Here is a 14,736-nt window from a genome sequence, read left to right on the forward strand (position 1 = left end):
GGACTTGCATTCCAGAGTGTTTGCTTGCCTGGCAGGAGGTACAGAATTAGGGTTACAGAAATAGTGTACTCTGCACAGCAAATAGGCAAGGTGGAAATCGTCTCCGGCGGCTAGCCTGGCAGGAACTCCGCCACCCTTTTCTTGCCGCGCGCGTCAAGCCACTTGAACCACGCCTCGGCGTTGTCGCTGATTATCTCATGAGCAGCAAAGGCCGTGTTCAGAAGCTGCAAAAAAAGGGCAAACAAAACAGTAGGGTGGATGGCAGGACGGGATGCCAGAGAGGCAATCATGTGCAGCACTGGCGGCCCACTGTACGCTTGGACGACCGCTCTGCTTACCTCTGGAAGGTGCCCTACGTCAGGCTGCAGGTTGGCATTCCCCACAATGGGCTTGAGGAAGTCGCGCCAGGCGCTGCGGCGCGGGTCGCCCACCAGCAAGCCATCCTGCGGCCGCGGAAGATGCCCAAGCAGGGGCGTGAGCATGTACGCATCCAGCCAGCCAGCAGTACACGCCGGTTGCCAGTTGCCCTGCCCAGCTGAGGCTGCCCTGCAGCCGCACCTGATCGATAAAGCTGCGCTCCTTGAGGGTGTCCACGATGGAGGCTGCCAGCTTTGCGCTGATCTGTGGCGACTGCTGCAGGAACTTCGGCGTCACCGGCTGCGGGTCGACCTTGATCTCGTCCGCCGGGATACCCTTGTCCCTGCAGGCCGGCAAGGCAGGAGCAGCTGGGCCTGTGTCAGCTCCACACCCTGCTGCCAAACAGGAAACATGCCACGCTCACTTGCAAATCTTCAGCGCCTGTGCCACGCTGCCGGCTGTGGCCTGGTCGCGCTTGGCCATATGCACCCACAGAATGGGCGGGTAGGTGCGCCCCTTGCCTACATCAAACTCCTGTGGGCTGGCGGGCGCAATCTGCGCAATCACGCCCTGCATCGCCCAGTGGAGGAGCAAGGTGGGTTGGTACCAGCGTGGACCGGCACCATCACAGCCGTGTAGGGCCTGCAGGCACTTTTCCCCTGCCAACGCTCCTCCGTCTTCTGCCCGAACAACCCACCTTCACTTCGGGCATCAGGCCTGGCAGCATCTGCACGAATGAACCGCCGCTGGACCCGCCCCAGAGGAAGAGCGGCAGGCTGCCAAGCTTCTCCTCCTCCACCACAGCCTTCACAATCTCCGTGACTGGCTGCAGCAGAGAGCAAAAGCACATGGCCCAATGTGCCATGTTGCAATGAACAAGGCTGTGAGCGTGTGCTTCACCCCCAGCGCCCTGCGACTCGGCCCTGAATGGGATTACCACACACTCCCACCTTGAGATCCTCTCCAGACCAACACTTGGAGGAGCGGTCAATGGAGGTCACCGCAATTACGGCGTAGCCGTGCTTGATGGCCGCTGTCCGAAGGGTGACCTCGCCAGGCAGTCCCAGGCAGTCCTGGCAGCGATCGGAGGCGGGCCAGAAATCGCTGCCCTGGTGATTGCAGCCGTGGCATAGCAGAAGCACGCCCTTGGGGCTGGCAGGCACCTCCCACAAGGTCTTGCGCTCGCTGATTGTCTGCGTGAGCGGCAGCAAGGTGGAAGCGGCGGCGGCAGGTGGAAGTGGCGGCGCGGCAGGCCTGAGCAAGCTTGCAGCGATCTGGAGGCAATCGCGGTTGCCGGGCAGAGCGTTTGACGAGCCCTGCTGTTTAGAAGAGCCCTCACCTTGACTTTAGGCCAGCCACCTGCTGCCGCTGCCTGTCCCTTGGTGTCGGTAGCTGGCAGCTGTTCAGTGCTCGGACTGGTGCGTAGAGTGGCAGCCCTAAGCACCAGCATCAAGAAAAGCGCTGCCCCTGCGGCGCCAGCCAAGTTCTGTGGGCCCCAACATCGCCTATATTGCTGCATGATGGTGTGATTGTAACGGTTACGCATGCGTTTGGCTTCTTGGGGTTCTGTCTTGAATCTTGCGCATGTCCCGCCACCGCCAGCCTGTCGTCCCGCCGCTGCAATCTGGGCAGCATGCAGGAAGGAGGGCGTTTACTGTGCTCTGAAATAGACACATGATATTTTAAGGTGCGATGGAAATCTAGTGTGAACTGGCAGGAGGCCTACAAGCAGAGGCAGTCATGCCGGTGCCGCTGCTGGCCAGACCGACCGCTGGTGGTCCTCCTGCCTGTTCCGATAGCTGCCTTCCTGCTATATTTGTGACAAAATAATAAAACAACTCGGAAAAAAATCACGCGCTGACCTCCGCCTCAAAGGAACGCGCCGCCCCATCAACGCAGTTTCGGAGGAGCATTGCAATGGTCATCGGGCCCACTCCGCCCGGCACCGGGGTGATTTTGGCTGCCTTCTCCGCCGCCTCTGCAAAGTTGACGTCTCCCACCAGGCGGTAGCCGCGCTTGGCATTGGGGTCCTGCAGGGCGGGGCAGGGTGTTGCGGGCCGGTGGCAGGCAGTGGGGGCACGGTTTCAGCTGAGCTTGCGCTGGCATGTGGCTGCGTCTGCTTGCCAACCACACTCCAGATGCTCGCTCCATCGCCCAAGGCAAGGCAAGGCCCTTCATCGGCCCCACCACCCCACCGCTGGACTCACATCCACGGCATTGATGCCGACGTCGATGACGGCTGCCCCCGGCTTGATCCAGTCGCCGCCCACCATCTCCGCCTTGCCACAGGCGGCGATGATGATGTCTGCCTCCGCGCAGATGCGCTGCGCGTCGGGGGTGCGGGAGTGGATGACGGTGACGGTGGCGTCCTCGCGCTGCAGCAGCAGCGCCGCGGGCATGCCCACGATGTTGCTGCGCCCCACCACCGCCGCCTTCTTGCCGCTCAGCTGCACGCCGCTGCGCTTGAGCAGCTCCAGGCAGCCCTTGGGGGTGCAGGGCACAAACAGCGGGTCGCGGCCGCGCATGGCCAGGCGGCCGATGTTGAGCGGGTGGAAGCCGTCCACATCCTTCTCAATCGAGATGGCATCCAGCACGCGCTGCTCGTCGATGCCGCGCGGCAGCGGCAGCTGCACCAGGATGCCGTGCACGGCGGGGTCGGCGTTGTAGGCGGCCACCACCTGCGGGGCAGTGTGCGCCGGGGGCGGGTGGGGGTGTTGGTCACAGGGTACAGGGGGGGTGCCGCATGCCGCCAGCAACGGGCGCAGGCGAGGCGGAGCCTTGCGCTGGTGCAGCCACGGCGCGGTGCATGCCTTTGCCCTTCAGTGTAGGAGCTTGACGTGATGCTGGAGTGCGCGGCGCCCCCTCAGCAGCCCAGCCGGCCTCACCTGCAGCACCTCCTCCTCGGAGGCGGTCTCGGGCAGGTCGGTGCCAAAGGAGACGATGCCCACCTCGTCGCACGCCTTCTTCTTGTTCCGCACATACGTCTGCGAGTCCTTGCGCTCGCCCACCAGCACCACCGCCAGGCCGGGAGCCTGCACAGGCGGGCGGGCAGGGGCCACAGTGGGGAGCGATGGCTGGGGGCTGCCAGAAGGGGGGCGCTGCAGGATGGGTTGGCCACAGCAGCCTGCCCGCATGGCTGTCGCCGCCTGCCTGCCTCACCTTGCCGTACTTCTGCTTCAGCACGTCCACCTCCGCCTTCAGCTCCTGCCGGATCTGCTCGGCAATGGCCTTGCCATCAATCAGCTCTGCATGTGGCAGGGGATGCCAGGGCAGGCAGGCGGGTTGGGGGTGCAAGGCGCCACCAAAGCTCGCCGGCGCATGGCGACAGGGCGTGCTGGAGGCTGGCCAGGCCCATGCCACAGCAGTGCAGGTTGCACAGCACAGCGGAGCAGAAGGCTGCCGCAACTCACGTGCCGCCATGGGTGCGACTGCAATGCAGACGGTGGCGGCGCGGTGATGGTGCAGCCGCCGGCGTGAAGAGGCGGGGACCCTGGGCCTACTGCGCGGGGCAAGGGCTGTTGCACCCTGGAGTTGCTTGGTGGGCGCCTGGGGAAGCACAGCAACAGGAGAGAGCAGGAGTGCAGCCATCTATGGGGGCTCGCCGAAAACGTGAGCAGGCCCGGGGTCGCTGCGGGTGGGGGATGGGAAGCCCAGTACCAGCCGCCAGAAATGGCAGAGAGGCCGATGCCGGTGCCAAGCGCTCGAAAAGCACGGTGGCAGTGCAGTACACATGTACCGGCCTCTGGCAGTGGCTTTCCCAATGGAGAATCGCCTGGCAACACATCACGATCGCTTCCAGCCAGCCGCGGCGTCTGGCGCCCTGTCCGCTGCGCCACATGCAGGCAATGTGACTTCGCACAACCCAGCAAGCTTCCACTCACTTCACTGACCAGCCCAACTGCAAGGCGAATCGGCGGGTGGGCGTCATGGCCGGCGCCCACGTGCTGCCGCCTGCGGCTGGCGGCGGAGCGGGCGGGGCGGTGGCCCGAACCAAAAAGGGCAAAGTGCTGTATGACTCCACAGAGGTGTGCCGCTGGACCTCACCATGCAACGTGTACACCTGGCAACAGCGGGCGCCTGCCCGCTGGTCGTCTGCCCGCCGTGCCCGCTCCTCTGCTCCACCCGCCTGCTGGAGCCCCGCCTGCACCCTGTTGCCGCAACCGCCCCGCCTGCCCCTGCCCCTCCCCTGCGCGCCGGCCCCTCTCGCTGCGCAGGCCCGGGTGCGCGCCATCGCGGAGATTGTGGGGGCGCTGGTGGCGGGGATGCGGCGGGGCGAGGATGTGGACCTCAATGCGGTGAAGCGCGCCGCGCAGATCAAGTACAGCGTGGACAAGGGGCCCAAGCTGGTGGAAATCATCGCGGCCCTGCCAGAGGAGCACAAGGCCGTGCTGCTGCCGCAGTGAGTGGCGGCAGGCAGCAGGGTGGGGGGGCAGGGGAGCTGCGTGCGGCCCCGTGCCCGCGCCACCGGGGGCGACAGGTGGCAGTGTGGTGTGGAGCCCACGCCCCTGTGCTGCCATGTCCCCACCGCCCCTGCCCCACGCGCCTGCTCGCAGGCTGCGCGCCAAGCCTGTACGTACAGCCAGCGGCATCGCAGTGGTGGCCGTCATGTCCAAGCCGCACCGCTGCCCGCACATTGCCACCACCGGCAACATCTGCGTCTACTGCCCAGGAGGCCCCGACTCGGACTTTGAGTACAGCACTCAGTCATACACGGGTGGGTGGCATGGCGGATGCAGCAGGGCCGGGCATGTGCATGCAGCGGGTGGCCGTGGTGGCGCTGAGATGCGGGGTGCAGCGCTTTCGCAGCAAGGAGGAGGCCTGTGTTGCCACAGCCGGGTTGTGCTGTTCAGCCGCAACCAAGGCAAAGCAACGGGTGGGGCTGAATGGGTGTACCTGTATGTGCATGTGTGATGCTGTGCAGGGTACGAGCCGACATCGATGCGGGCGATACGGGCGCGGTACAACCCCTATGTGCAGGCGCGGGCGCGTGTGGACCAGCTGCGGCGCCTGGGGCACAGCGTGGACAAGGTGCGTGGCTGGGTGGCAGGCCACCTGGGGGTGGAGTGGATGGGGTCCTGGGCGGGTGGCGGGTGCCGCTGGAGCCCTGCCTGCTTGCATGCGGCAGCTCTCAACGCCACCACCACTGAACTCTCCTCCTCATCCTTCCCTGCCCTTCCTTCCCTGCGTCTCCACCCGCCCACCCCCCTTGGATCCACGCATGCTCCCACGCCCGCAGGTGGAGTTCATCCTCATGGGCGGCACCTTCATGTCGCTGCCCGCCGACTACCGCGACTACTTTGTGCGCAACCTGCACGACGCGCTGTCGGGGCACAGCTCCAAGGACGTGGCGCAGGCGGTCAGGTGAGCGGCCGCCTGGCGTGCTGGGGCTGGTGGGTGCGCGGGGGGTGCGGGATTGGCGCGCAGGGGGCGCCTGGGCAGGCTGGCAGGCAGGCAGGGGGTGTTCCAAGGGGTGTTCGAGGCTGGAAGATGTGTGGGGGGGTGCAGCAGTCGCACTCCTGTCTTGCCTGCCAGCCACCACCGCCGCCACCCGCCCACCACGCCACACCGCGACACGCCCTGGCGCCCGCCCGCGCGCGCCGTCTGCCTGGCAGGTACAGCGAGCAGTCTCGCACCAGGTGCATCGGCATGACGATCGAGACGCGCCCCGACTTCTGCCTCACCCCGCACCTGGCCCAGATGCTGTCCTACGGCTGCACGCGGCTGGAGATCGGGCTGCAGAGCACGTACGAGGATGTGGCGCGCGACACCAACCGCGGCCACACCGTGGCCGCTGTGGGCGAGTGCTTCCACCTGGCCAAGGACGCGGGGTTCAAGGTGGGGGGCATGTGGTGCGGTGTGTGTGTGCTGTGTGTGCGTGCTGGTGGGTGGGGGCAGGGGGTGGTGCCGCTGGCCTGGCGGAGCGCCTTGTCCCGCCTCTCCGGGCCACGCACGCCCAGGGCTTGCTCCCGTGCCTTCCCGCCTCCTTCTCCTCTGCTCGCATGGCGCACCGCCCGACCCTCCAACACACTCTGGGCCCGACTGGTCCTCCCTGTCTCTCTCTCCCCCACACTCCGCATCCACGCACACCCACACTCTCCACAGGTCATAGCTCACATGATGCCTGACCTGCCCAATGTGGGGTGGGAGCGCGACATCGAGTCGTTCCGCGAGTTCTTCGAGAACCCGGCCTTCCGCTCCGACGGCCTCAAGCTATACCCCACCCTGGTCATCCGCGGCACCGGCCTGTACGAGCTGTGGAAGCGGGGGCTGTACAAGAACTACGCGCCCGACAAGGTGGGGACAGGCTGCGGGCGCGCGGCGGGCGGGTGGAGAGTGTGCACGCGTGTGTGGCGGGCGACGCACACGGGCTTGCTGCCCGTGCCGCTGCGCCCGCCCGGAGGCGCTGGTTTCGGCGTGGGCCACCCAGCCATGCCCGCCTGCCCCTGCCACCGCCTCCCTGCGCACCGGCCCCATCCACGCCACCACCCACCCGCCCTGCAGCTGGTTGACCTGGTGGCCCGCATCCTGGCCTACGTGCCGCCTTGGGTGCGCATCTACCGCATCCAGCGAGACATCCCCATGCCCCTGGTGTCGTCGGGCGTGGAGAAGGGAAACCTGCGGGAGCTGGCGCTGGCGCGCATGGGGGCGCTGGGGCTCAAGTGCCGGGACGTGCGCACGCGGGAGGCGGGCATACAGGACATACACCACAAGGCGAGGCGGGGGCAGAGGGGGGTGGCAGGGCTGGGCCTGGCGGTGGTGGTGGCAGGCGCATGGTCAGTCAGGGATGGATTGTTTGCTTAGCAGCCAGTCCTGGCACCCAGTCCGCTACCGCCACTGCCACCCACCACCACCCACTGCCACCACCACCACCATCATTTGCCACCACCACTAACTAAGCTGCCCCCCTGCCTCCTCTCCTGCAGGTGCGCCCTGAGGAGGTGGAGCTGATCCGGAGGGACTACACCGCAAACGGCGGGTGGGAGACGTTCCTGGAGTATGGCGACCCGCGGCAGGTGGGGTGGCGGGCCGCCGCACGGGTGGCGCGGCGCTGCGCGGGTGGCAGGCGCTGGCACAGGCGCACACGTGCTCGCTGCCGGGCCCGAGCCCGACACAGCGCTTGCCCATCGGCGCCCCCCCTCCCGCTCCCCACCCGCCCACTCACCCCCACACATCATGTGCCCCTCCCACCCCGCTCCACCCCGGCAGGACATCCTGGTGGGCCTGCTGCGCCTGCGCAAGGCCTCCGGCCCCGACGCCGAGCGCCAGCCAGAGCTGCGCGGCCGGTCCTCGGTGGTGCGGGAGCTGCACGTGTACGGCACGGCGGTGGCGGTGCACGCCCGGGACGCCTCCAAGTTCCAGCACCAGGTGGGCGGGCAGGGATTGTGGCTTGGTGGATGTGCGGCGCGGGTGGCCGCGCTCGCACGGAACGCCGCCAGCCGCAGCTTGGGCAGTTGCGTGCGACGCCCGTGGTGCAAGCGAGTGGCTCAGCCCCTGAACCAGCTGCCCCGGCCTCCTCCCATGCATCCCTCCACAGGGCTACGGCACGCTGCTGATGCTGGAGGCTGAGCGCATCGCCCGCCACGAGCACCGCTCTGCCAAGCTGGCGGTCATCAGCGGCGTGGGCACGCGCCACTACTACCGCAGGCTGGGGTGAGGGCGCTGCCTGCCGGCCTTGCGTACTCCCGCTCGCGAGTCGGCAGCACGCTCAGGCACGTGGCACTGCTTGCCTGGCTGCCTTACCGCTGCCTGCCCACCATCCTCCCTGCCCATGGCTGCCACTGCAGGTATGAGCTGGAGGGGCCCTACATGGTGAAGAGGCTAGAGGCGGCGCCGTCACGGCGGCGGCAGACCCGCCAGCAGCAGCAGCAGCAGCGGCCTGGGGCAGGGTGAGCTGCGGCTGCACTCGCTGCAGGGGGCAACGGTTGGTTTGTACCTTGCAAAGGCCTTGGATATGTACCACGATGTTGTTATGTTGCTTCACGTGCTGCACCTGTTTTGGACTGTAACAGACCCGGTCGCAGGTTACAGGGTCAGCTCCTGACAGACGGGTGGGGTCTCCAGGCCGGATGCACATCCCCACCAGGGGCACAGCAGGCCATCATTCCTTCCCTTCTCCGCATCATCCTTCCGAGCCGCCGCCAAAGGCGCTGGACAGCGCCCCCACCTCACGCAGGTGCTCCACATCCCCCCACCGCACTACCGCCCACAGGGCCCGCGGCTGCCTGGCCTCCACCCGTATCGTGTTGATGGCGGCGTTGAGGTTGTGCCCGCTCACGTGGCCGCCGGTGGCACGCCTGCAAAGCATCCGGGGGCACCAGAGACGGCATGCAGGCATGTTGATGTTTGACAGTGTACCAAACTTCCTGCCGCACTGGTGCGTGATTGCCGATGCAGGCAAGCAACTGCATGTCCCCACACGGGCACATGAACAGCGCACTTCTGGGCTGCGTGCAGAAAGCCGCCGTGCGTGATGACCAGCAGCCGCTGCCCCGGGTGCCGTGCCGCCAGCCCTTCTATTGCCGCCGCTGCCCGCGCTTCCAGCTGGGCTAGAGTCTCGGGGTAGCGCTGCAGCCAGGCAAGGGTGGCGGTCTGGCGCAGGGGCAGGGAAAGGCTGGCCCTTGCTTGCTGCAAGACTGGTTGTGTGCACTGCTCACCAGTGGTTGAGATGGTGAGGAAGAGGGTGCATGGAGCGCCTCAAAAGCCTCTGGCTGCTGCTGCTGCGCCTCTGCAAGGGTCAGACCCTGCAGCACCCCTAGATACCGCTCCCGCAGCAAAGGATCGGGCCGCACTGCTGTCCCCGCTGCTGCTGCGTTGCTGCTGGCATTGCCGCCACCCAGACAGCGTGCTGCCGCCACCACCTCTGCTGTTTCCGTGGCACGCAGCAGGTCGGAGCAATAGATGCAATCAAAGTGCTCCCGCCGTAACCGCTCCGCCAACACCTCAGCCTGCAGCCGGGGTGCACAAATTAGGATGGATCTCTCAGGGGTGGCAAATATGTGCCACTTGCCATATTGCAAGCAGGCAATGACAGCAGCTTGGCGGTGGGACGTGCCTGGCGGCGCCCGCGAGACGTGAGCCCTGGACCTGGCAGCAGCTGGCCCTGCACAATTGGCATCATGTCAATGAATTCCCATTGCAAAGAGCCCAAACACCTGTCAAAAAACTGCAGAGTCCCACACCTGGAGCCGCTTGTCAAGGTTCCATGCCGTTTCGCCATGCCTCGCCATCACAATCTCACACGCTGATGAAGACATTGCACGCAGTGCGTTCTCAGTCCGCTGCCGCTCCTGCACTGCGCGACGCTCTGCTCTCGAGTCCATCCCTCTACACCCAGCTGGGGAGGAGTGGGCGAGTGTCCAGGCCTGCGATGGATTCAGTGAAGGGCGTACGGGATGGATGTGGCAGCGCCTGATCCATTCCAAATCGCCTGAGGCTGGTTTTCAGTTCACCGCCACATGGCGCGCATAGCGTTGTGCCTACCAACTGGTAGCCTACCAGGGGCAGAGGAGATTCCAACAGTTAAGTGAATTGAAAAAATGGGAAGCATCACGTCATGGCTGCTGCTATCCCGGTGGGCGCAGCGTGGGAGGCCGCAACACCGGCGGGACGCCCGACGCTGCCGCCCCTTGCTGCAGCTGCTGCTGCTGCCGTGCCATGTGCATGTTGATCCCCGGCGTCACAGCGGGAGAGTAGAGCTGCTGCTGCTGCTGCTGTATGGCGCCTATCGCTCCAGGCGGCGTCACGCCTCCCATCATCGCCACCTGCTGCTGCTGCGTCGCCGCTGCACGCATCAGGAATGCCTGCCGCGCCGCCGCCTGCTGCGCCTGCTGCTGCGCCATCCACATCTGCTGCCGCGCCGCTGCCGCCTGCTGCTGCGCAATGGCTGCGGCGGGGCTGGCGCCCACTGGGGCAATGCCGATGCCTGGCGGCAGCAGCGGGTGGGGTGCAGGCATCCCACCCATGGCACCCGCCCACCCAGGCTGCGCTTGACAGGCTGCTGCCTGCGGCGGCGCCCCTGCTGCATAGTCGACAGGGGTGCCGTACCCTCCCCAGCCTCCCTGGTAGCCCGTCGCCGCTGGCGGTGTCAGCGCCGCGCCCGGCGCGGCCTGCTGCGCGCCGCTGCGCGGCGCCGACGCCGGGCTGCTGCCCCTTGGCGGCAGCGGAGGCGGCGCCGCACAGTCCTGCTCGTCCTCTGATGGAGGCAGAGGAGGCGGGGACTCCCCCTCCACGTCTATTTCGTACTCATCACGAGGGGGCGAGTGCGGCGGCAGCGGTGGCGGCCCAAAGTCGTCTTCCTCGCTCCCATACCCCCCCCAGCTGTCGTCTGCAGACACGCAGGGCGAGGAGAGGAGGCAGCCAAATGGCGTGCTGTGACGGAAGGGGCTGCGTGAGGTGTAGGCAGAGGCAGGCAGGCCACGGCAGGCTGGCCGTGGCAGGCCGAGGCCTGCCACCACACACAACCACCACGGCAGCACACCTGGCGGCGGCGGTGGCTGGTCGGGCAGCGGCGGCGCCTGCGGCGCGCCCCAGGGCGCCACGTCGCCAAACGGGTGTAGCATGCCTGGCAGCAGCAGCGCGGCGGGCTGGTGCTGCTGGTGATCCACAGCAGAGGCTCCCACGCCGCCTGCAGCAGGGAGCAGAAGCTGGCCGGCAGGTCTGTTGCCATGGGCGTGCAGGCAGCCATGCATCTGGCAGGCAAGCAGGCAGGCACGTCCAGAGCCATGCCGGCGGCAGGCGGTGAAGGGGCAAGCCACGGCCTTGCGCTGCACTCACCCGCTGCCTCCTTGAACAGCCCGGCATCAAACTCATCTGCCTCTGCCGCCGCCGCCGTGCTCTGGCCCCGCGCCTGCTGCTGCTGCAGCATCAGCCGCCGCGCCTGCTGGGCCGCCGCCAGCTGTGCCGCATGCACCGCCGCCAGGTGCTCCTGGTGCTGCTGGCCCAGGGCCACAAGCTGCTGCTGCTGCGGGTGTGCGGGCCAGCCCTCGGCGCCCGCCCAGCTGGCCAGGGTGGCATGCCAGGGGCTCGCGTCCTCCGGCCTGGCCCCCGCGGCCTGCGCGGCCGCGGCGGCAGCGGTGCCCACGGCCACCTGGTGCGAGTACTGGTGCTGGGCTGCGCCTGGCGGCAGCGGCAGGGCGTCATAGTCTGGCCAGGCGGGCGGCTGCCAGGTGTGGGTCAGCCTAACCCTGCTGCCATCCTGCGGGCGGGCAGCGGGCGCACGACGGAGTGTGTGTGGGTACCGAGATGGAGATGTTGGGTTGCTGCGGCGGGGTGTGTACTGGCTGGGTGGGCCTGGTGGAGGCGCGCGCTGCGAGGCGGCAACAACACCCCAACGGAACAGACCCCACCGCGGCAGCGGGGCCCGGTGAGGAGGGTCGTGCAGGGGCAGAGGCAGCAGCTTGCCTTGAGGTTGACAAAGGTGATGATGGGTGCGGCCGCCAAGGGCGTCTTGCGCACCAGCTGCCGCAGCCAGGCCTCATCCAGCAGGCGCTGCCTCCCCGGCGGCGCGCCCGCGCCGCTGCTGCCGCCGCCGTCGGCACCGCCACCCTGGTGCCCCTCTGGCATCCCCGCCAGCGGCCCGCCAGCCGCGCGCGCGCCGCCGCCGTTGCCGCCGTCGTCGAGCGTGTCGCCGCTGCCCCAGGCTGCCTCGTGCTGCGCGATGCGGTCCCGCAGCATCTCCAGGGACCGCTGCACAAGGGAGGCCTCCACGCCGCGCTTGACCGGCGGCAGCCAGGTGCGGGTCAGCGTGCGCTCCATCTGCGCCAGCGGGGCGAGCGGTACAGGCGGTACGGGTCGTGCGGCGGGCAGGCACAGACCACCACCTAGGTGGCACCAGACAGCTGCAGGGCAAGCCCGCCTGCCAGCTGTGCCCTCGCCTGCCGGCAATCCACCCGCGTGAATTACACCCACTTCTGCCCATGCTTGCCCCACCGCCCCCAGCTCTGCAAACACCTTTTGTGCGCCATCCAGGCTGGACCCCAGCAGCTCCACCAGCTGGGACAGCGCGGCGCCGACGGTGCGTGGGAACAGGGTGCCAACCACCGACTCGGGGCCGCACCCCGGCAAATCCCTGCGCGAGTGCTGCAGCAGCACGGCAGCGGCAACAGCGGCAGCAGTCAGGAAAGCAAAAAGCAGCTGGCATGCCCAAGATGGAAGCCACGTAATCGAAGTGCAGGCGATCAGGCGGCAGGGCGTACTGTGGGGCCGAGTGAGCAGGGAGCCCCGGGTTATAAAAACCAACACCGAACAGGGCAGCACACTCAGCACAGCATTGCACCAACCTTTCCCACCTCCCTTCACCCACACACAAACACATACACCATCGCCGCACACCCACGTACCCCCAGCACAGCATCCAGCAGGTAGAAGAAGGTGATGCGGCGAGATGGCGCCGCCTCCTGCCGCATGTGCTCCAGCACGCACCGCACAACCTCCTTGCACGCGCCCAGCTGGCCTGTGGGGCGGGCAGGGGAGGACGCGGCAAACCAGCCAGCGACAGGAGCCGCCTCAGATGTGCCAGTAGTGGGCAAGAGGCAAGGCATGGCTTCCCTGGAAAAGAAGGAGACAACAGGGGACAGCGCCCGCCTTGCCATCGCAGCCAGGGGTGCCCCCACTGGAGCCAGCAAGGCATCCCACCCACCTGCTGTGATGGCCGCTGCCGCTGTCACATTGATGCTGTCCCTGAAGAGAGTCAGCCCCGGCAGCATTTGCGCAAACTGGCGGCAAGCCACATCGCCCGGCCGCTCTGGTGCAGGCTCCGGAGCAGGTGCCTCCTCCTCCTCCTGCTCCGCCGGCTCAACGGCGCCCTCCCCAGGCGCCTGCTGGCCAGCAGCCACCTGCTCTGCGTTGCGACTTGCAGGCTGCTCTCGCTCGTGCCGGCGGTGCTGCTGCTGCTGCTTATGGCGCTTATGGGACGAATGGCTGTGCTCGCCCTGCCCGCCTGAAGCTCGCTTGCTGCCAGGTGCTGCCGGTCGCCGCTTGTCGCGCCATGCAGAGCCGGGCGGCGAGTCCGGCGGCTCATCGACGGGCACCGTGGCCAGAGCCACAAAGCTTGTGCCGCCCAGCTGAGTAACCGCTGTGCGCTTTGGCAGCAGAGATGCGCCAAGGGCTGCTGCTGCCGCCGCTGCTGCTGCGGGCAAAGGTGCGTCTATGTCCCCTGCCGATCCAGCAGCAGTGGACTGTTGCAGGAGCCCCTGCCCCGGCTGCTGCAGGCTGGCGGGCGCCTGCTCCGCAGCGTCGGCAGCCACTGCGGCCTCCGATGCCTCTGCAGCCACTGGGCTGGCCTGCTGAGGGCGCTGCCTCATGCCAGGCGACAGCATGCCGTTGGCTGCGCGGGACTTGCCATCGCTGGGCTCCAGAGTCCCCCTGCCTGCTGCAGCTCCTGCCGCCTGCAGCTTTGCCGCAGCAGAACCAGACCCAAGGCGTCGCCTCTTGGCAGGGCTGCCCCCGCCGCCATCCTGCTGCTGCTGCTGCTGCTGCTGCTGCTGCTGCTCGTACTCCTCTGCTGCTGCCTCTGCTGCCTCTCGCAGGCGTACCACCTTTTCGCAGGGCCTCCCCTTGGTCTTGGCCTCTTCTGGCATCACAAAGTAGGGGCGCACCTCGGTGGCGGCATTCGGCGGCGGTGCCCTGGCCGCTGGCCCCTGCCCTGGGCCCTGCCTGCCTCGGGCCTTGGGCACGTGCCAGACCTCCAGCACATTGCTGCTCACGAACCGCACCCAGTCGATGCTGCCGGCCGTCTCGTAGCGCAGGCGGAAGGGCAAGTGGGCGTGGGCGCCCTCTGCCGGCTCCACCACCGCGGCGCCCCACTTGCCGGTGCCCAGCAGAGTCTGCAGCAGAGCTTCCCAGCCGGTCTTATTGTATCAAATAGGGTCGCCTGGGGCCGGGACACAGGCAAGGGAGCAGCTCCAGGGAGTGGGCCGAGCACAGCGACAGAGAAACAGGGCTTACTGCTCACCGAGACCCTGGAGCCGACGGCTGGCGGAGCGAAGGCTGCCCCATCGCCTTCAGCCCCGGCCATTTCGTCAGCGCGCCCCCAGCCTGCCCTCTTCACTCATGTGTCGCTCGCGAGGGTCGCTAGGGGGCAGAACAGGGTATGGTGTGCGTCAATTGGTTGGATCGCGATGGCAGGGCTCTGGTCAGGGGCCCACCCTGTGGGGAGCACTACGCCGCCCGTCCTGCGGCAGAGTGAGGGGCAGACGGGATGCGCACTGCCATGCCTGACTAGCAAGGCAGCACCAGCCTTCCAACCCAGGCAGACAGGAGTGAGTTACAGGCAGTGCGGGTTGACAAGTAATGCGGGGGAATCAAAAACAGCAGCAGAAATCGCCAGCTGGTGTGGCGGCAGCGGAAAGGAGGAGAGGGATGCTACATGTCACTCTGATT

The 14,736-nt window shown here is 67.4% G+C and overlaps 4 protein-coding genes across 4 annotated transcripts; 1 reads left to right on the plus strand and 3 right to left on the minus strand.

Annotated features, from left to right (window-relative positions):
• Positions 1-40: 40 nt before the first annotated feature.
• CHLNCDRAFT_48221 (hypothetical protein) lies at positions 41-1,885 on the minus strand. The gene is made up of 7 exons (XM_005847324.1): positions 1,697-1,885; positions 1,308-1,550; positions 1,055-1,183; positions 782-927; positions 559-700; positions 339-443; positions 41-224 (listed from the first exon to the last, which is right to left on the minus strand). Exons 1-7 carry the CDS (start codon positions 1,805-1,807, stop codon positions 111-113), a joined length of 990 nt encoding a protein of 329 aa, XP_005847386.1. The 5' UTR covers positions 1,808-1,885; the 3' UTR covers positions 41-110.
• Positions 1,886-2,207: 322 nt separating this feature from the next.
• Positions 2,208-3,777, minus strand: CHLNCDRAFT_52464 (hypothetical protein; the record flags this gene model as incomplete). Its single annotated transcript, XM_005847325.1, has 5 exons — positions 2,208-2,387; positions 2,565-3,035; positions 3,243-3,389; positions 3,517-3,602; positions 3,768-3,777. The coding sequence occupies 5 exons, from the start codon at positions 3,775-3,777 to the stop codon at positions 2,208-2,210; spliced, it is 894 nt and encodes a 297-aa protein (XP_005847387.1).
• Positions 3,778-4,568: 791 nt separating this feature from the next.
• Positions 4,569-8,376, plus strand: CHLNCDRAFT_31217 (hypothetical protein). Its single transcript, XM_005847179.1, has 11 exons — positions 4,569-4,756; positions 4,911-5,071; positions 5,279-5,385; positions 5,594-5,718; positions 5,970-6,192; positions 6,460-6,651; positions 6,859-7,089; positions 7,281-7,370; positions 7,564-7,722; positions 7,892-8,007; positions 8,142-8,376. Exons 1-11 carry the CDS (start codon positions 4,620-4,622, stop codon positions 8,245-8,247), a joined length of 1,647 nt encoding a protein of 548 aa, XP_005847241.1. The 5' UTR covers positions 4,569-4,619; the 3' UTR covers positions 8,248-8,376.
• Positions 8,377-8,476: 100 nt separating this feature from the next.
• Positions 8,477-14,371, minus strand: CHLNCDRAFT_134218 (hypothetical protein; the record flags this gene model as incomplete). The annotated part of the gene is made up of 11 exons (XM_005847326.1): positions 8,477-8,651; positions 8,795-8,922; positions 9,012-9,302; positions 9,957-10,681; positions 10,835-10,981; positions 11,131-11,551; positions 11,770-12,111; positions 12,286-12,435; positions 12,696-12,808; positions 12,995-14,180; positions 14,309-14,371. The coding sequence occupies 11 exons, from the start codon at positions 14,369-14,371 to the stop codon at positions 8,477-8,479; spliced, it is 3,741 nt and encodes a 1,246-aa protein (XP_005847388.1).
• Positions 14,372-14,736: the final 365 nt, after the last annotated feature.

Source organism: Chlorella variabilis, assembly GCF_000147415.1.
Source record: "Chlorella variabilis unplaced genomic scaffold CHLNCscaffold_11, whole genome shotgun sequence".
Classification (NCBI taxonomy): domain Eukaryota; kingdom Viridiplantae; phylum Chlorophyta; class Trebouxiophyceae; order Chlorellales; family Chlorellaceae; genus Chlorella; species Chlorella variabilis.